The sequence below is a fragment of the Monodelphis domestica genome, chromosome 8 (assembly GCF_027887165.1).
Source record: "Monodelphis domestica isolate mMonDom1 chromosome 8, mMonDom1.pri, whole genome shotgun sequence".
In the NCBI taxonomy this organism is placed as follows: Eukaryota; Metazoa; Chordata; class Mammalia; order Didelphimorphia; family Didelphidae; genus Monodelphis; species Monodelphis domestica.
In genome coordinates this window covers 79,846,459-79,868,765 of record NC_077234.1, presented here as the reverse complement: position 1 = coordinate 79,868,765, position 22,307 = coordinate 79,846,459, and the positions used below count along the sequence as shown (strand labels likewise).

At 33.6% G+C, this 22,307-nt stretch overlaps 1 protein-coding gene across 4 annotated transcripts in view; it reads right to left on the bottom strand.

Moving 5' to 3' along the window:
- The window catches only part of ERBB4 (erb-b2 receptor tyrosine kinase 4), a 1,424,132-nt gene that overhangs the window by 206,335 nt on the left and 1,195,490 nt on the right, over positions 1-22,307 (bottom strand). For all 4 annotated transcript variants that reach the window (XM_056807930.1, XM_001369059.5, XM_056807929.1 and 1 more), the window contains exon 20: positions 9,298-9,483. In XM_056807930.1, coding sequence (XP_056663908.1) covers positions 9,298-9,483 — 186 coding nt within the window. The remainder of the gene's footprint in view (positions 1-9,297; positions 9,484-22,307) is intronic.

Sequence of the window (22,307 nt, the reverse complement as noted above, 5' to 3'; positions counted from 1 at the left end):
CTTTATGAACAGGGAAGTGCCTGGTGGAGCTCCTCAGGGAAATCTGACCCTTTTCCTGATTGAATAGCTCCAGGGGCATTTACCTTGGGAGATGTAGGGAGGGCAGGAAGCTACTCGGGTTCACCAGCTGGGGGTAGATAGGGTCAAGCTCTGGCTGCATCCTGTTTTCACAAGTCATAATCAGATCTTTTACTTCCATTTTGGCTGCCGGAAGGGTGCCCACTCCTCTGCGGTTGTTGGTGGTGACGGCAGCAGAGGTCAGGCCACGAGGGTTCCTCCCCTCCATCTAGGTAGCAAGGGCCGCCTGCCAGGCGGGATCAAGGTGCCCTCTTGTGTTACACATGAAAGTGGTCTAGGGTAGGATCCATTCCACCCCACTCCATCCATCCCTCAGGGAGGACAGGAGTTGTTTCTTTGTTTTTCAGCCTTTTTCTCCCTTTCATCCACAACTCCTGGCGCTATCAACACACTTTAAGCAATGGGGGCTCAATCCATGTTTGCTAAAGGGGTGAACACGTGGATGGGCTGTAGGGCTCCTCTAATGGCGGCTCAGAGCTAATGCTCGAGGGGCTCGGTGGAGGGATACATTGGCGCTTGTCCACCTATTAGATGGCAGCTGCTGTGCTTTGCAGCTCCAAAGCCTGGCTGGGAACCCAAAGAGTGAGTGAATGAATGAATGAAGGGAGGTGCATGCAGAGATTGACAGAAGCGCTAGAGAATTTGACAGGGTTTTTGGAGAGAGACAGACAGAGACAGAGAAAGTGAGACAGAGAGAGAGGAGGTGAGAGAGAGAGAGAGAGAGAGAGAGAGAGAGAGAGAGAGAGAGAGAGAGAGAGAGAGAGAGAGAGAGAGAGAGAGGAGGTGAGAGAGAGAGAGAGAGAGAGAGAGAGAGAGAGAGAGAGAGAGAGAGAGAGGGAGGGAGGGAGAGAGGGAGAGAGGGAGAGAGAGAGAGGAGGAGAGAGAGAGAGAGAGAGAGAGAGAGAGAGAGAGAGAGAGAGAGAGAGAGAGAGAGAGAGAGAGAGAGAAAAGAAGAGAGAAGGGGGAGGGAGAAGGGGAAAAAGAGGGAGCGGGTGGTGTGGTGGTGGTGGGACATAACGAATGTGCTTGCCCTTCTTAGGAAACTCACATGCATATCCATTTATATTTAACACAGATAAAATGTGAAAACATTCTAGAATACTATTCAAGTACATTTATGGAAACAAGTCGTATGAAAAACCGGATGATGATATTATACTAGAACACAGGGTAACATTAATTGTTTTGAGTGTTAATGCTTTACACATAATGACAATTGGAACCGTTTTAAATAGAGGGCATTTGATTGTTCCTCAAGGCTGAACATGAAAATGGAAACAAAACATAAAATTCACTTAAAGGAAAGAAAATTCATTTTCTGGAGTTGCCTGTTAGCAGTATAAAGCCTCTTGGTGCCAATATCTAGGTTACATGTATAGAAGAGTATGATTGTCGAAGTTAAATTCTAGATCCTTAGCATTCAAAACAAAGCCACAGGGAACAGGAGGGAAAAGTGAACCTTACCCATTTGGGGAAAGGCCTTCTACATCCCTACATAAGAAGCGTCTAAAAAAATGCCAGACATTTAAGTTTTCTGTTCAATATTATATTATATAAACTAACACTATAAAGCACCTTTTTTAAAAAAAAACTCTTACCTTCCTCCTTAGAATCAATACTGTGTATTGGTTCCAAAGCACAAGAGTGGTAAGGGCTAGATGATAGGGGTTAAGTGACTTGCCCAGGGTTATACAGCTAGGAAGTATCTGAGGGCAGATTTGAACCTAAGATCTCCCATCTCTAGGCCTGTCTCTCAATTGAGTGAGCCACTGGTTGCCCCCTAAAGCTCCTTAATTTAAATGTAACTCTCTCTCTGGATCTACATAGTCTCCCTTTTAAACCAATCTGAGTTTGGTATATAAATGAAATACACCATATTGTACCAAGGAAGTGACGAAGGCAATTCAAATCATGTCATATTTTTTAACTCCACTTGTGGAGGTGACATCCTTAATAGATAAGGGTCTATATAAATATTAGGTATTATTATTATTAGGTTTTAATCTAGTTATGTTTTCTATCCAACTAGGCTGTAAGATTTTTCAATACAGAAGTACTCTAAGTTTCATGAAGGCTTTGCTTTTTGATTCTCCCAAGTGACATAATATTTGTTAGAGAGGCAAGTGGTGGAATAGTTATAGTGTGTTGGACCTGGAGTCAGCCCTGAGTTCAAATTTGATCTTGGAATATTTACTAGCTCTATAACACTGGGTAGGTCACTTAACCTGTATTTGACTCTGTTTACTCAACTGTAAAATAATAATAATGTACCTATCTTGTAGGGTTGTTTGAGGACAAATGAGATATTTGTAAAAGCTCTTAGCACTGGCACATAGTTGCAATATAAATGCTTATATCCTTCCCCTTCCCTATAATCCTAGAAGGTAGTAAATTCATGCATAGACAGAAATTAAGTGATTTACCCAGGATCACAGAGTCAGTAAGTATCAAAACGTAGACTCAGTTGTAGGTTTTGTCTAAGTTAGAATTCAGACTTTTTCTTCGATAATTTACAAAGATCTAAAATGGGCACAGATGATGGTCAATTCCTTTGTTCAGAGGTAATACCTTTCATATTTAATACATCTCTCAAATTCTCCTCCTGGTGTGGAACTGATTCTGGTGTCTCAAGGATAAAATAATGGAGTAGAACCTTGCACATTTATACCTAAGATAAAATTTATACCTAAGATAAGATGATAATAACAAGAGCTGGGAGAAATAGGATATTTGTCACCTGAAAACCAACCCTGCTAAGTCTGGAGGGGTTTTGACCCATCAAGTGGATATAGCTTTGAAGTTAAAATAACTAATGAATGGCTTTGAAGTACTGAAGAAATCAGTTCTCTGATTAGATTTGACCAATAAAAAGTGGACAACAAAATTAGAATGCCTATTAAGACCTACCAGTACAATTCACTTTAACCTTCTTGCGTCTTCTTCCTTACCACCTAGCTCTCTACTGAAGGAATGTTTTTATATATTAGGATCCATATAGAAACAAGAGTAGAAATACTAGTATATTTTTTCCATGTTGATTAGACATTATTTTCTATCATGTGCTCTATGCTTCAGCTGCTTGCTCTTCTCTATATTCCACATCATATATGTTCATTCCTCATATCTTTATTGTTCTTTCTCTTAATATCAGTCTCTAGGCTTACTCAAAGCTCATCTTATCCCTTGATTAGTTGGTGCTCATCTAGTCTCTCCTTTTTATATCAAATCACTTTATTTTGTATTTAAATACATTTAACATCAAACCTGTGTTCAACCAGCACAATGTAATGTCCTAAAGGACAAGGACCACCTCACTTTCATATTTCTATCCCTATTGCCTAGAAGAATGCCTGGCACAGTATTGGCATTTAATCAATGATTGTTGACTGATTGATCACTATATAATTACTTTTCTCAAGCCTTTCTCCAGTTTATTTAAATCTTGTGATCGGTAGTGAATGAAATCTAAACACGATGATTTGGTTAAGAGAACTAACTAGTATCTTAAAGTCATCATCCTTTGATATTGTTTTCTTATCATCAATTCTTCCCATATTACCTCCATTTATGCAATAGAGCAATATTGCTTATTTAGATTGTTTCCATTAAACTATGGTGTACATAATTTTGTCTCTCTGACATTCCTATTTCTCCCCAATTTAACAAATATTTTATCTATACATTTTTTTAACCATACATACACCTAAGCTCAGTTCTTCAGAGTTCCATCATCTTTTTATAAATCCATTTCCCTAGCAACTTATCTAGGTCATTCTGAATTTTGAATTTTACTTCTGTCTTTCAGAATATTGCAATCCTTCCTACCATTAAAAATGAACCTCAAATTTGATAAACTCATTCTACATTCCTTATCCATGTCATCAATACGTACACTAAACCTACTGGGTCCCATAATCTGGCCCTCTGGGACAGTAGTGATAACTGTTAGTTTAACAAAAGACCATTAATAATTATCCTTTGAGATTCAGACCTCAAGTCAGAAAATGAGACCCACATATAAAGTCCCAAGAAAGTCCATAAAAGGGCTGCTTTTCTAGGAGAGAAATAAAGTGAATAGAGAAATTTAAAGACATAATCAATGTACTATGTGCAGTTCCTTCTTCAGTTGCATGTCTTTTTACTAACATCCAGTCAAGACATATCTTTTTTGCATTTATGTAGGTACTCATTTTGAATATGATACTAGATATTATAACAAAATTCCTAATAATTATTGGAATAAATTACATTTTGGAAGGCAAATAATAAAAAAGACAATGATAATAAAGAGACCTTTCATTTTTACTTTTCTTGAAACAGGCTGACTATAAAACATTTATATTTTGATAGAAATTATTGGCTATGACTAATTAAATCGGGGCCATATGAGCCACTAATTCCATTGGTATTAAGTATATTAGTCATGCCTTAGTTCACTTTTTAAAAAAGACCTAGTCATAACAGAATTTATAACAGCAGGTGAATTACTTTTACATACTAATCTATCTTACCTTTAAAATAGTTTAACACTATAAAATAACATGCCAATTTTTAGAGTTAATGTAAAAAAGTGATTTGCTTCTTTTCTAATTCCCTCTAATAATGAGATTTGTTTATGTATGTGAATATGTATATTCGACACGGATGGTACTTATTTTTAGGTTGAACACATTACACTAAAATTAAATTGGTTAGATGGTAAATTTTAGCACATGGTTCGCACAACTTTAGCATTAGTAATAATTGTGACAGTTTCATTTCTCAGTATCTGAACAGATTCTTATACAGGTATTCTTAACTTTGTTGTATGAATTAAAATATTTTAATGACTATTTCAATATAGTTTCCTTTGTGATTTTATGAATGTGATTCCATGCATTTATAAATCTTATCCTAAAAAGACACTCTATGGGCTTCCCCAGATTGCCAAAGAGGGGGATGATAAAAGGAAAAGAAACATTTATTAAGAGTCTTTATATACTAGACACTGTGATGAGAACTTTAAAAATATTTTTTATCTGTTCCACAAGATGAGGTGCTATTCCACAAGGGAGGTGCTATTATTATCCTCATTTTATATTTGAACAAACTGGGTACATAGAGTTTAAATAGCTTGCCCAGAGTTACATAGCTAGTAAATGTCTGAGTCAAGATGCTGAGCTTTCTCCAATGAACCACCTAACTCACTTCAATCTTTTAAAACATTAACAAATATTAAAATCAGACCAACTCAAAGATCTTAACCTTATGTAAATGTTGATAAAGAGGAAGATAAAGTTGGGGTCAGATATAACAGTTTGTCTCTACCTCCCTATAGGCAGACACTATAGTGAGGAGAAAAAAATGTTTTATGCCAAAGAAAAGAAATCTTAGAATAAATATATTTTTAAATTCATGAAAATCCCTTAGAGGTAAGCAAGTAAAACAGCAAAGATTAATAGTTTAGTCAGGATAACCACTTATTCTTTGAATAATTAATCGAATTGGTTTGTAAATAAGTTTGAAGATCTAAGAAGTATAGGCTTTCACAAAGAACATTGTTGCCCTCTAGATTTCCTTTGAAAAGGAAAGAATACCAGGATGATTTTGAATATATATTGATAATGTCTGATTTTTTGAAAACTGAAGTTAACTTAATTCCTCAAAACTTTAAGAACTTCCCAATTTTTCTCTATTTTGGAAAATTAATTTCAAGTTAGTTCAAATTTATTCTTAACTCACTGAACCTTGATATAATACTCAGAACTGAACAATTTTTTAATGTTTCAGGAATCACCTAAAATAGTGGCTTATGTTTTTCTTCCCATTAGTTTACTTTAACTTATACTAAGGGCCACATTCAGAATTGGCTTTGTTGGTTTCAGTGGACTACATGAGAACATTGGAGCCTGCTTCTGGTCACATGTGACTCATTCATTACTGTGAGATGAGAAGAAGTTCTTTTATGGGTTGGGAAGCTGAAGGACTGATGACTCAGTAGATGGATGGATGGACAAATTGGAGCTGGCCATTTCCTCAATTTCTTTACTTTTATAGTTGTAACTGTGGTAGGAACCTCTGCTCTAGATGGTGAGAGATGGACCACTTGCTTTCTGAATGCCCCACCACCATGCAGGAAGCAAAGGCCACTCAGGAACCTGTTCCTCCCAGGAAAGCCTAAGTTTGAGTTCTGAGTTTTGTCTCTCTTTTGTGTTTGTTCTTTTCTGATCTTAGGCAGATAAATACCAATCCTGAGATGGTCCAGAATTGGAGGTAACTGTGCATCCAGCTCATCATTTACCTAACTGGCTGCAAGGGAAGCTCTTTATTGGAGAGAATGAGATCAAGCTTATTCTATTTCATAGTCTGACATGTAAGTTATACTGTAATTCTTTGTAGTTAACATTTCTTTGTGAGTATGAATAAAGTCTCTGTCCCACACCTGAATCGTATGGTACAACATGCACTGTCCAGTTTGGGGGATATATAGAAAGGCAGAAACATGATCCTTGCCCTCAAAGGGCTCATGTTCTAAGGGGCCTCACTTTCTAATGAAAATAATTACATACATAGAGAATATACAAATGGAAGACAAAGTCACGATACAGGTTATACTGCTCTTGGGAAAGGGATTGGATGTGTTCAGATTTTCTTGAGAAGGAATTATGAATTTAATATAGGTTGCAGAGGGTGGGAAAAATCTCCCAGAGTTTGTGATTGAAACTACCTACTGGGCGCCCATACTCGAGGTGAGTTTTCAGTAGTGGTCGCAACACTGGAAATCAGCTGAGGTACTCTCAAAATTGGTCCACATGGGACCACATTGGGTACATATTCCAAAAGCATCCGTTTCTCTTTGAGTTATTTTCAGTATATTATGTTGTTGTTTTTTTACTGTGTGATAAACTCTGTATATATATATATATATATATATATATATATATATATATACAATATATATATATATATGTCTTATTTATTTTACATCTTTAGCATGTAACAGAATACAGATTTTAAATGTTGTTTGAATGAATGTGAGATGAAGAAGCAGGGAAAGATATAATACAATTGAGGGGAAATCTGATCACAATTGTCAAAAACCAATACAAATTTCAGTGTTTAAAAGTATATGCCTCATTTATCCAAATTTTTTTCTTTTAGAGAATGATTCCAACAGTAGTGCAACAGATAAGTTGTGATCTAATTTACAATCTCTAGTCACAAATTCTGAACTGGTCAAAACTACATATTGGCATATACTTGGCATAAGCCAAGGATGCATAAAATTTTGTTTTTCCTGATAGTTCATATAATGATCACAGTCTTTCTAGGGTATTGATATTGGGTTCAAATGTCTGATTTTCTATTTTACATATGAAAGATCTTGAACGCTCTATGCCATTCAGGTCTTGATTTACTCTATCTGTGAAATAAAGGAATAGGATGGAAAATCCCTCAGAATTCTAAGGCCTATCATTCTCTTATTTAAAAAATCATTAATGGACAAATAATAACAAGGACAACTTTTGAACTTCATTATTACCAAAATGACAATGCATAAAAACATAAATTTTTCTTTGCTTAGTAGATTTTAAAAATACCTAAAATTTTATTTTCATTTAAATTTGGATTTTGTAAATTAGCTCAGTTTTCTACTTTGCTTTACCTGGGTATTTATGAGTATATTAGACTTTAAGACTAGTGATATGAGCTACAATTAACATTTAGAAAATAGGTATGAGGGGCTTTTTGCCACTAATGAATTTTCTTCAAAACCATGTATCATTCCATGTCACTCATAAAATAATGATTATTGAAATATCAATCTGAGAATTACTGAGCTCAAGTAAAAACAATTTTTGTTTTAATGCATATATTCTGGCATCAGTGAAAGGTTTTCTTTCTGTCTTGTATTGGATTGTAAGCTTCAAGAAGATAGAGACTGAATGTAACTAACTTTTTATACTACCTAGCAAATCAGCAAACACAGGGAAATTTAATGAGTACCATTGCTGCTGCCAAATTTAGCATAACATCATATGCTAGTGTTACTTTTATTATACTTAGACAAGAACTTAGCTAGAAGAATATTTTGGAGAAACATCATTAGTGTCTCTGGTATGGCTGTGATTTTACAATAGGCATGAAATCCAGAATACAGTTGTGAAATTTAGATGAAACTGTCATAGAAACAAAGAAAAAACTCATATGTGATTCCATATTTTTTGCTAAATTTTAAACATACAATGAAAGTATCAAGATTAATATGTCAGAGGATCACATGCTCAAATGATATCCTACATTAAAAAGAAAGATAATAGGTTTGGAGCATATGTTCAAGGGCTACTGTTCTAAAGACATATAGATGCTTAATTTAAGAAAAGATTAAAAAATAAGGTCACATCTCAAACACAGAAAGACATATGCATCTTCTCTAAATTCTAAGAAATAAGATCAGTCGATAAAGATTCCATAATTATTATAAAAATGACTATCAAAAATTTAGATTTTGACCATTTTATGGAACTAACTCTCCTCATTTAAGTAAGAATGTAAGCTCTACCTATACATTTTATACAGATGACTCAGTGTCCCTCTTTCCCCAGTGAATTGATCAGCAATTTGATTAAATTAAATCAATCAAAATAGTGATTTATTATTGCATTATATATATATATATATGCATCATCTTCAACAGGTAAACAAAACACATCTCCCAAATTTTCCTATGTTGACAATTCCATTCATAATCCTCATTATAACCCAAATTGCAACATGATACCTGTATCACAGAAAAATGACTGGTTTACCTGGATGGAATTCAATCTTAAGATTTTCTCAAACTCATGTTATATTTTTGGCATTTTCTTTTCACTCAGTTTCCTATGAGAATATTGTAACTGACTTTGCATCACTTTAAGCACTCAGACTAACAAAACATTGAAAGTAGAACAGGTTTTATTTGCACCATAACTATGGAGTCAGGACTAATCCCTTTCCCTCTTTATTGAACCTTGACCTTCCCTATCAACTTGACTTAAACAATCTTCTAGACTAATAGTACTGCACTAAGCCAGGCCCTCCAACAGGAAGATAAAATATTCCATTTTCATCTTGATGCAAGAACTATAATGATTTTGTTAATTAGTATAATTAATTTTCCATCTGTAATCCACGAAAATCTTTGTGTGCAGCATATACAAACACATTTGGTATGTACTTTAAAATTCAAGTACTTACCTTTGCTATCTGGACACACCAGTTTAAGAGGAGTTGGGAGCCAATGTTATCCTTATGTTCGTGAACATAATCCAACAGGCAGCCATGAGGCATTAGTTGAGTAACGAGCTGAATGGTTGGGCTCAGACAGACACCCAATAATTGTACCAAGTGTGGATGATCCATACTTGCCATGATCAAAGCTTCCTATAAAAAAAACAAACAAATCACCATTTTGTCATATATCATAAGTGTTTATTAATTAGAGATTCAAAATTATTTATCCTACTCCAGTAATTTTATAATCTATAGGCCCTAATCAATACATAACAAGACAGAAATTAAGATATTGGTATAATAATTTTAAGATAAAATTTAAGTTAATAAAATCTAAATTAGTATTATCACATTTAAAATGAATTAATATGGAATGTATTATTCATAATAGACATGTAAGGCAATTAGAGCTATATAAAATAGTTTCACAGCAATTACAGCTTTCTAAAAGTGTAATAAAATGCCTTTGGAGACTGCATCTTACTACAAGTCTTCAGTAAAAAAATAGGAAATTGTCAAGGGATATTTGGATAAGTATAGATGAGACTGGATGTCTTTTGGGGTCCTTGTCACGTCTAAGTTTATTTGATTCTATTTTTTGAAAAATCCTCCCTCTCTCCTCATTCTTTACCCAAGCAATTTTTAATAGTCATATTTTTACTTTAGAAGCCAAAGTACTAGAAGTTTGAATTTTAATTTCTATTAAGGAAATGGTTTATGAAATGAAATAGAGAGGCCTGTATCTCATGGCATTTGGGTTCAGGATATTTCTTGAGATAATTGTTACTTCTTATAAATATATCCTGTTCCAATAATATTAGAAGGCAGATGAGGTGGCATAGTAGATAGAATGTTAGACCTAGAGTGGAACTCATCTCTGTGAGTCCAAATCTGGCCCTCAGATAGTTATTAGCTATGTTAGTTGGGAAAGTCACTTGACTGTTTGCCTCAGTTTCATCTATAAGACATTCTTGAGAAGGAAATGGCAAACCACTTCACTATCTTTCTCAAGAAAACATCAAATGGGGACATGAAGAGTCAGGCATGACTGAAAAATGACTGAATAACAAAATAATCTTAGTATAATCTTAAATGATGAAAGCAAATAACTCATTTTGTATTCAGAGGGGAGGCTGCCCCAGTTTTTCTACTGAGAAGTTTTACCTCTTTAGATCATTCTCATATTTCACTGAAATAAATACTGTAGTAATCTACTAATACAGTATTAATTTTCTATAATTTATGGAGGAAGAAGAATAGAAAAGAGAACTGGGAAAAGAAGGAGAGAAAGGATGAGAACTAGTATTTAGCATTTTTATATACTGATATATAAACTTCATTTCTATCTCACAACCCAGTAAGGTTGAAATAGTTTATTAGCATTCCTGGTTTTTAGATGATAAAACTGAAACTCAGAATATACGAAATATGACCACAATAAGTAGTGTATGACACCTATTGTTAGAATTAGGAGACAAAGTTCAGTTTCTCCTAACTCCAAATCTTACCATATTTTCACCAATTCATGCTGCCAATAACTACCCTTGTTACTTGAGGAAAGGCTTATCAAAAGACTTGTGTATGTGTGTGTGCACACACATGTATGTGGTCATGGTACTTATAGAAATATGTTTGATTTATTGAAGTTGGAGAATTATTCCAGATTTGGTCAATAATCAATGAAGTCCTTCAAGAGGACTAAAGAAGGACTGAAGAATTAGAAAATAGAAATTTTGTTTCATTTATACAAAGACAGCAACAATGAAGTCATTTTTACCTCTATTTAAATTTGGAGCACTAAATCAGATATTTTTTTGATCTTTTGTTTGCCATGTGATATTTTCAAGCATGATCTAATGTAATTTTTTTCTCAAAAAAAACACACACAAATTTGCTGATCCAAGACAAGCTTTGATAAAAAAACATTTTCTAAATATTGAGTTAAATTTTCCTAAATATTACAATAAGTACCTTATGTTTTGGTAAGGTGATGGATATGAAGCAAGAACATACCAAATAACTTAATTACCAATTATATAGCTTTCTTTTTCTACTGAATTGAACCACTATTCATTGGACATGAGATTAATCATTTGTAAAAAAACAAAATAAATTACTTATTTAATAAAAATAAAATATGAAACAGGATTATTGTTGAATGGGTTTCAGATATTTTTTCCCTTTTTAATGATGATTCCTTTAACTATGTTTTCATTAGTATAGAGAGTTTTGATGGAGGGAAACTCTCTTTACTAGTGTGCTGATTAGCACCTGCTTTGCAAGTTATAGTCTTAGAGAGTTGTTAGGTCACTAATGGGTTAAGGCATTTCCCAGAGTCGCATGACCAGTATTATCAGTAATAGGATTAGGATTCAGATATTTTAGACATATACCAACTCTACTTCAACTACAGAGTCTGGTTAAGCATCTGTAAATCTTTACACTACATTTAGAGATTAAATTTAAAAATTTAAATGTTTATCCATCTTTTTGGAGGTAGAAAAGTAAAACAAGATTTTGATTCATTCAAGATTTAAACATTCAAGATTCAAGGTTTCAAATTTTTTAAATGGTAGAATTATTACATCTAGAGAGGCAGCGTAGCATAGTGGACAGATATCTTGACTCAGAATCATAAACATGACTTGGATTACTGTCCTATTAATTTAGACATATGTATGTCATTAAACATACATATATCAGTGTTGGGGCAGCTGGGTAGCTCAGTGGATTGAGAGCCAGGCCTAGAGATGGGAGGTCCTGGGTTCAAATCTGGCCTCAGACACTTCCCAGCTGTGTGACCCTGGGCAAGTCACTTGACCCCCATTGTCTAACCCTTACCACTCTTCTGCCTTGGAACCAATACATAGTATTGATTCCAAGATGGAAGGTGAGGTTTTAAAAAAACAACAACAACACATCAATGCCTAGGCAACTCCAAATTACAAAAGAGTTTTTATACCTGGTTTTCCCTATTCAGATGCAATCCAGGTTGAGATAAAAACAAAATTATGTGAAATATAAACTTTTGACAAATGTCAGCTATGGAAAGGTAATATTCTATATGAGTTCTCTATCTCATTACATATATAAGAACATTAAAAACGTAAACATAAATATTTATTTATTTATTTATGCTAATTCTAGCTTCAGTTCATCTACTCTGTGTTTTAGTAATTACTTGAAACAAAAATAGTGGTTATCTAAGGTTGGTCATTATTAGGGCACAATGCAAAAAAAGAGAAAATAATATTCTTCTTGAAATTTCCATTAGTTTATGCTAACACTCGTTATTTGAGAATGTGACCACAAATACAAATCAGTGATAAAATATACTCAGTTCTATTCCGCACACCCAAACAAATACTTTTATACCCAAATATGTTTGTCAGACTTCTGCTTGGATTAAATCCCCACTTAGAATGGCCATATTCCATCTGTTTCTCTAGTGCTCTGAGGTCCCTGGAAGTGTAAATTTCTCTATAATTCATAGAAAAAGTATCATGATTCATCACTCCACAGCAAAACCAAGGCTCAGTGATGGCTTACCTACAGGAATGACATCAATCATTTTTACATTAAAATTTCAGTTTCATCAGCACTCAGTGCTATGGAAATGTGATCCTGTTAACAAGGATTCAGCACCAGCCCTCCTGAGAATCAACTGCTGAATGAATACGGTTGTGTTGTGCACCAGGTGCTTAGGAGCCACTGAAATCCACCCACAAAACTGTGCTCCTAGGTAAACTGCCATCCTTTCAGGGGCGGCAAAGGGAAACGTTTCTCTCTGATTTGCTGAAAGCAGGGTTTTGTTGAGAGAAGATCTTTTCCAAAGGAAAGGGAGAAACTGAGAGGGAGGTGAAAAAGGCTGTTCTGAAGCTATTTTGACTGGCTGTTACAGAATAAAATAAATATGTTTCGTGCAACTTTAAGACTGATGAGATGGATAATTCCACATTAAATACACATTTGGAAAAAAGTTTGTATTGGAGGAATAAGAAAAAGTCTCATGGAAGTTCTTAAAAATATCTATTAGAAAAGTCCTGGCAAAGAGGCTGGATTTGTATTAAAGAAAATTGCTCATCACACCACAAAGAGTATTTGAAACCAAATTGCAGTGTATTTGCATAATAGTTCTCTTTTTTGAGAAAGAAAAGATGAACAAGACACTAATTGTAGGTTTTGTTTTTTCATAAAGGAAATAGCAGATGGCCACAATTTGTGTATGTGTGTGTGTGTGCGTGTGTGCATGTGCTTGTGTTTGTATGTATGTGTATGTATGTATGTATGTGTGTATGGGGAATATAAAGGGGGAAAAAAGGCAATGAGGATTCATTCAATCAGATGAGTAGGATGGAGAAGGGAAGGAAAATAGTCTAATGTTTTAAGTGAAGAGAATTTGGTTTCAGTAAATTCCTGCGTGTTAAAATAATACAGGGTTCTGTTACCTCACTCTGTATGGGGTCTTATAGATGCAATTTTAGATTCTTTTCTGTTGTCACCAGAAAATGTCACTGAAGGGCAGCAGCATAAACACATGTTGACAGGTGCATTATGCATTTCCTGGAGACAAAATTAGTCTCTGTCTTTGTCTCTCTTTATTTGATATTATATAAATTCCTTTTGGAGTTCAATTAAAAAGATTTTTTTCCCATGGGGGTAAAGAGAGTTGAGGGAAAAGGTAACAACTTCTTTAACCAAAAAAAAAAGAAGAAAAGAAAAGAAAAAAAGATCCTGTAAAGCAAGATGATTTTTTCTTAATAATGAAGTCTAGTAAGAATAAGGACATTTTTTAAGCTATCAAGGGACCACAAGGGCATAGATAAAAAGTTCTGAAGCATGTGTCCCATTAGTCTCTGGCCATATGCTATTTATATTTCTATCTCAGTCTGAAGAGAATGCATTTCTGTATATAAATATAAAGGTAAGCGATGTCATGTGTCTAATTCAGAAGTCATTTTGCCAAGGCTTCAAATTTATATTTCACCAACTTAAGAACGTTTATTTTTAATTTTTCACCATATCTGGGCAATAATTTCCTCCCCCCCAAAATGTACAGGGTGAAATCTTACAGGCTATTCTGTGAAAAACTATACTATTGTCTGTCAGTCAAACTTACATTATGTTTCATTATGTGTTGGGACAATTAATCAGGTATCCTCCAGCTTAAAATGACAAAAATATATATATATATATATATATATATTGTGTTTGGGATAAAAGGAAGAAAAATGGAGGGAGAAGATAAAGGAGAAAACAAATCATTAATGTAGCTTTGCCAAAATACTAAGTATCTGAAATAAAGTCCATTCCTTTGGATTCTACTAAAATAAGGTTAGTAAGATTAGATTAGAGCTTAAAGATAGTCTCAGTTTCTAGTCTGATTCTACTCCTTAGTACTAGTATGAATTTATTTATAAAATAATAGAAATTGATTTTATTAGTAAAATGATTCATTTTTGTTACTAAATCCTAATTTTTTAAAAAATTTGGAAGAGGAAGAAAAGAAGGACAAAGATGAATAAGAGGAAGAAATGCTGGGAGAAGAGGGGGGAAGGGATGGAAATGAAAATTACAATAAAAAATGAAAGAGAAAAAACAGAAAGTCAAAGGGAGATAAAAGGAAAAAAACAAAAATAATGGAGAAATGTAGCTCCCACAGAATTTTATTGTTGTTAGGATCTCAAAGGTCATATACTTCAGGCTGTTCCTAAAAAAAAATCTATATCATCCCTAATAAGAATCATCAATATTTCATTTGAATAACTCCAGTATGTAGAATCCAATTTCTCCTAAGGTTGTCCATTCCATTTTCACATAGTTTTATGTATTAAGAATTTTTCCCTGACATCAAGCTCACATTTGCTTCCTTGTATCCTTTCCTAAGTGCCAGAGCCCAAGAATGATAGTTCTGATCCTTCTTCCATATAACTGCTAGTCATTTCCTTGAAACTAATTATCATGTTCCCATTCTTCAGCTCTTTTCCGGTCTCAATATTCCTAATGACCTCAGTTGATTCTCATATATTTTGATTTCAAAGCCCTGGTTGTTCCCCTGTGAAAACTCCCTGACTCATTAAAAAAAAGAGGGTGCAAACATGCATTGAGAGGGACAATTTATACTCCTATATGTTCTCAATATTAATGAAATCATATAAGCAGTCCTCATTATATTATTTTTAAATGTATATTTTATTGATGTTATTTTTGCATTCCAAATTTCGACAGATCATGTCCACTTTATAAGGCTGCTTGAAACAAAGTAAAGCAATTATTAAATTATGCCATGTCCTCATTTGGAAGTGCACACATTTCACATTTGTAGCACTCTTAAATTTAAACAACCAAAACAACAAAACCAGAAAATTATTCTCTACCTCTCAATCCCACTCCACTATGGAAAGAAAAAAAAGAAACTAAAATTAAATGCATAGTCAAACAAAAGAAAATCCCTAGTTTTCTGCATTCAAAAATATCTGCTTTTCAGTTTATATATTAAATTTCTCACATCTTGGGAATTGATAGCTATAGTCATGACTTGTCATGGTATTGATTATAATTTTTTACATCTTTCAAAGTCAATTATTTTTACAATGTACCTGCTATTGTACAAATTGCTCTCCTCGTTCCGCTCATTTCACTTGTCATCAGTTTATAAAATTCTTCAAAATTGATTTTTAAATATTAATGTTATGATATAAATGATGCTTCTAGTTTTGCTCACTTTACTTTGCATCACTTCATGTAATTCTTTCTAGATTTTTTTGGAATCATCTATTTCCTCACCTTTCATAACACAATAGAATCATGTGACATTCATATGCTATGCATATTTGATCATTCCTTATCACATTCTTGACTCAGATTGAGTTTTTATTCCAATAAGATCTCCAGGTCTTTTGCAGATGAACTGATGAACCATACTTGTTCCCTTCTTCTACCAGTGAAGTTGATTTTTTTAAACTAATTAAAACACTTTACAGCTCCCTCATTAAATTTATAATTTACATATTTGATCTGTCCTAACATTCCAACCTATCAAGATCTTTATCAAGCTATCAGGTTGATAATATAAGTTATTTACATATGTTATATGTGTTAAATATAAATGCCAGATCTCTCAGAATGTAAGATCCTAATTAAAATGTTTGAGTTACTCTTTTGGGGGCAAGAATATATATTTATTGATTAGGCTAGCACTTAACTAATAAATTAATAGGTCAGTAATCCTTTCAGTAATCAAAACCAGTAAATTCCTTCATAAATTAGGTCTCTAAATATAATTTGGAAACTCATTATTCAGAGCCTCCCTTGGACATTTCAAGAAATCTCTAGTTAGTGAATGGTTAATGAAGAGGTGGTCTATCCCATAAGAGATAGTGAATAGTCATATACCTAGCTGGAAGAGCTTTATCTATTAATCAGGTTTTATGGAGGAGAACATTCCTTCAAGTTTCTAAGAACAAAGGAAATGAAGTCCCTCTAATCCATGACTACATATATATAATAATAGAGTATATAAAAATAAATTCTCACAATTAGAATGTCAATTCAATGAGGGCAGGGAAAATTTTTGCTTTTGTCTTTTGTCCCAGACATTCAGCAAAGAACATGGTACAGAATAAATATAATAAAGTTTTTGTAGAATGACTGATTGAATGAAGAAAAAAGATTGATCTATAACATTTAAAAGGTCAAAGATTTAGAGTGGCAGAGGACCACAAAAACCATGTAGTCCAAATGCCTGATGTTATCTTTGAGGAAATTGAAGCCCAAAGAGATTAATGAACTCATTTAGGATGACAGAGGTAGTTTCTGAACCTAGGTTTTCTCATTTCATAACCAGTACTCTCTTGATCTACTATGCTATCTTTTTTCCCCATAGATAATAATAAATAAATAATAAAAAACAATGGTAACCAGCCCCTGTTATTACATATATAAAATAAATAATTACTTGCATTGCTACTGATCAGATTGACTGAATGAACCACTTCAATGGGAGACTTTGTAAAAGGCAAAGTTATCATTAAATTAACATTGCCACATGACAGTGGATTGTTGAACAACTTCATAATAGTTGCACATCCTAGGTTACTCTAATCTAGAGCTTCTTATCTGTTTTTGTGTCATGGACCCACTAGACAGTCTGATGAAATCTATGGACACCTCAGAATGTTTTTAAATAGTGAAGTAAATGCTAAGTTTCCATTAGAGGTTAATGAAAATAAAGATACATTTCCACCCAGGCAAGTTTACAGACCACTGAAATCTCTTCATAGACCCTTTGGGGGATTCCTGGACTCCAACAACTGTGAATCCCTAATCTGACAAAATTCTGTACCACAAATGCACTATCAATTCATCCAAAAATCTACAAACCCTGGTGCTAGTGCCAAAAGAATGGCATTCTACACTTAGAAATGTTGTGATGGTGGTGGAAAGATCACTCAGGTTTATGCTTTTGTCTGTGTAAAGAAATCATTTTTTTTAAACTTGTGGTAGAGGCATGGAGAGAGAGAGGACTTGTAAGCCAAGATGCTTACAAGGGGGACCTGTCCCCAGCTTGTTTCTTGCATCTTGGCTTACAAGTCCTCTCTCTCTCCATGCCTCTACCACAAACTTCTCTGATAAGAGATAGTAATCCTCTTTAATTTAGAATTTTAGAGAAGTTGTTTAGGGCACACATTAACTTTTCTAGAATCAGAGAATTAGGATGTTTCAGATAAGATTCGAACCCAGGTCTTCATGAGTTCAAGCCTCTGAACTCTATCCACTAAAGATATACTGATTTTCTTATATTGAGATTAAAGTTGATGAACAGTATTTGTTAAAGGCTAGAGATTAGCAGAGCCAGATCACTGAAACACATTTGTCCCTCACTCAGTTAGGACACATTTTTTTTTCTTTTTACTTAACCATTTTTAGGATTCCGCTGTTAAATCCTACATCTGTTTAAATGAAGACATCCTCACTGCTTGTAATTTACAAGAGTAATTTCATTTAATTAATGAAGATAATAAAGAAGACATGAAATAGCAAACCTGCTAAATAAGCTAAATTAAGACCACTCTTAAAGGGGAATTTACTTAACCAAAACAGCTCATACTCTACTATCTTGATAAGAGAGTAGACAGGATTCTGATTGTGTTCCTTCTCCCTCACCTAAGATAAGATGGTTCATGACTTTAATTAAGTCTCCCCTTTTTCACTTACTCTTCTGATGTTCACATAGGTTCTTTCATATATAGAAATCATTTGTCATATCACTCCTTATCTCTTCTACTCTTTTTAATGAACTTAATTATTGCTACTAGATATATTAAACTTGAAAGTATGATTTATATGCATGTCCTTATATTAAAAACTCATTTCAATGTTATTTTAATGTTCTACAATGATCTCCATGTCAAGGGCATTCAGTTAGTGAAAATCATAACTAGTAAGAAATACTTTCATGTCTTTTATTCTTTTTAATAAAGCAGTGACAATCACTGCTTCTGGCACAAGCAAAAGGAACATTAACAAATTCTTTAATGAAATATAAAATGGTGTGGTGAATGATATCTTCAGTCAATGGTCTTGCATTAGGAGCCTAAGACTAGAAAGAATAAGAATAACTAACACCTACTTAGTGCTTTAAAGTTGATCTTATTCATATGTATGTCTACACACACATATAATTTATTCATTTCATTTGATAATACCTCATCTGAAGATATTTCCATTTTATAGATTAATAAATTGAGATTAATAAAATATAGATAAATAAATAGAATAATAAATGTAGGTTAATAAATTAATAAGTAAAATAGATTAATAAAAAATAAATTTTATAAATTAATAAATCAAAGGGCTTAAGGGACTTGTTGAAGGTCATATAGCTAATGAGGGTTTGAAGTCTTTCTGACTCCAAAGTCAAACCCCCACATACTACACTTTTGATGAAGAAACAAGGAAAGAAATTGTCAGAAAGGATGGCTATAAGTAGAATGGATATCACAAAAGCTATTGCTAGAGGTTGGCTCACATCCTGAATTTCACATTTTCCTATCCCAACTAGTCTTACATGTAGAAAAAACTGACTTAAATGGAGCCTTGTTGACTTTCCATGTTTTTCTCACAGTTTGATGCTATTTTGAATTTAGCTGCCACTTTTTCTTTGAAAAACTTAACTCTCACAGTCTTCAGCATTTGACACATGCCTAAATGTCCACATGATGGCTGGCATTGATTCTTGTATACAGTGGCTTGTAATTTTTTCGCAGAATAATTTTAAAACCTGTAAAAGAACACATAAGTCTGACGATGGTTCCCCTGGCGATAGAAACAGAGGAAAGATCACGAGAGCTGATAATCTAGTTATTTCCAGATTATGCATAGCCTCTGTGTGATATGGAAGTAATAGGAGCTTCCTCAATCAAGTAAGAGGTCAAAGTTCTGAGTATCATGAACATGAATTTTTCAGAATAGTGCAGAGGCACACACAGAGGTCTTAAATATTTTGAGATATGGTCACAGTAAATAAGAGGACTAAAGGACAAATATTTACATATTTCATTTCAGATATTTATATATTATATTAGGCAGCTTAGTGTCTACTAGACTTGCAGACAGGAAGACCTAAGTTCTGTGACTTGAACAAGTCACAACCTTTATCAGCTTCAGTTTCTTCACTTACAAAATAAGTTTAATAATGGCACCGATGTCACAGGGTTATTGTGAAGATGATACTATAGAAAGTGCTTTGTAAAACTAAAATGCTATATAAATGAGAGCTTTTGTTGTAATTTAATATTGACTAAAGTCATTGGAAATGACAGTGAAAGTTTATGGATGATTAGAAAAAATATTTCTGGAGTAACATAAAAATTCAGCTCTCAGAAAATATTCTATGTGCTCATTAAACAGAATAACTACACAGGTACACACAAAGACAAAGTACAAAGTTACTCTGGGAAATACTTCCTTTCATTTTATTGTAAATACTAAAATTGTGAAGCCCCTGACCAGTAGATAGTTAATAAAAATCCCTAAATAATTCATAAAATCTATTAGTAAAAAAAAAAATTACCCTTCATTTTTGTGGCAAGCTTTGATTGAATTTTGTATAAATTAAAATTCAAGGGTTAGGCAAAACAAGTACTACAGAATCATAACACGGAATTGATTTTAATTTTAAAAATCATAGCATACCTAAAGTGAGTATTTTATGGTTGTTGTAAAGCATTCCAGTGATTTGTAAATGCAAACTGTGCAATTAAAACGTGAAGTGTTACTAAAGTAGTAACATTAAGTAATGTACTTGGGGATATTGGTAATACCAAAGCAGAGCGACAGTATTTTAAAATGTGAGGCATTTTGCATGTCTAAAATAGTTGCCATTTAAAAAATGATGGCTATATTAAGATGACTCCTTTGCTGGCTCATTGCTTAACTTTGGAAATAGAAATCAACATATGCTTGAAAATAAGCAAAATCCCTAAAAACATTAATAATATCTGCTTTTTCAAGGAAGCAGCCAACAATTATGCTTGATTGATTCATCATAATTATCATTTGGTCAGTGCAATAACTCTGTATGATCCCCTATGTTCTAGAGTATATTGTCTACTGGGAGCATAGCATTATAGTACAAATAAAACATGAGGAATAAGAAAGGTCATCCGTACTGATAAAAGAGTACTGGGGGGACCTCTGAAGACTTTGTCATCAATACCGCAAGAGGTTTTTGGCTGTTGGATTGTGAGAAGTGGCATAAGATTTCTGTGAATAAGCATTGCATCAATGAACTTTTTAAAATGAATGCCATGGAAAATATCCGAGGCTGGGTGCTGTAATACCCTCTACTGGAGCAAAGTGAAGCTGGTGGATCCCAAGGAACATTCAGTTGTAGCAGCACTACAGTAATTTGAGCATCTAGTAAATCCAGCAAAAATGCATTAAACCCATAAAGGTTAAGGAAGTGAAGGAGCCATCTGGCTACTTAGGGAAGGGTGATCCAGAAGCAAAGCTGGTCAAAGCTCCCCTGAAGATCAGTACTGTGTTTGGATCCATCAGTGTCCATTTCAATTCTAGAGTTGGTCAAACCAAGTTTAAATAACAAACAAAAAAATGACATTTCCACACAAACAATTCAAACCATAATGTGATGAAAGTTTAAGAAAAAATTCACATTTACAAAGCATTTAATGGCTTACAAAGCACTTTCTTTTAACAATCTGAAGAAATACATCCTATAATTATTCCATATATACATACATGCATATATATGTATATGTGTGTGTCTGTATATACTTAATCTACTTAACCTCCCTATATAATTATTAACTTTCAAATAGGTTTCCCATTTTGTAGGTATGAGAATTCATTTATAAACACACATTATTTGAAACACACTTTATATGTGTGTGTGTATATATATATATGTGGATGAGTTTCATAGAAGCAAAATTATGTGTCCACAGTGACAGCTAGTAAGATGAATTCTAACCCAAGTTTTCTGATTCAAAGCATAGTGATCCTTCTCCTACTGGTGCTATAGAAAACACCCAATTCTACATTTGAAACAAAACAAAATTAAACACCAATAAGCAACCTTGATCCCAAGTTCACTTTGATCACTTGCCTGTTAATTGAGCACCTGTTATTATATTTGTTAGAAGCCTTAGAAGGTCTAAAACAAAAACAAGAGCCTATTTCTGCTCAGAGGGAAGTTGTGATGTACATGGGGGTATCTAAGCGCTTAGTCTCTCACAAGTTTCCTCTCCATATGATTATTAACTTTCAAAATAAGTTTTCTTTAATGTAGATAGCAGAATTCATTTATAAACATGCATTATTTGAAAGAGTGCCATTTCTTAAAATAATAATAATAGTAATAGCAATGATAATAACAAAGCATCAGGACTCTTCATTTCACTGAATTATATTACTAATATATATAAAAATCTATGAACACTAACTTGTGCATG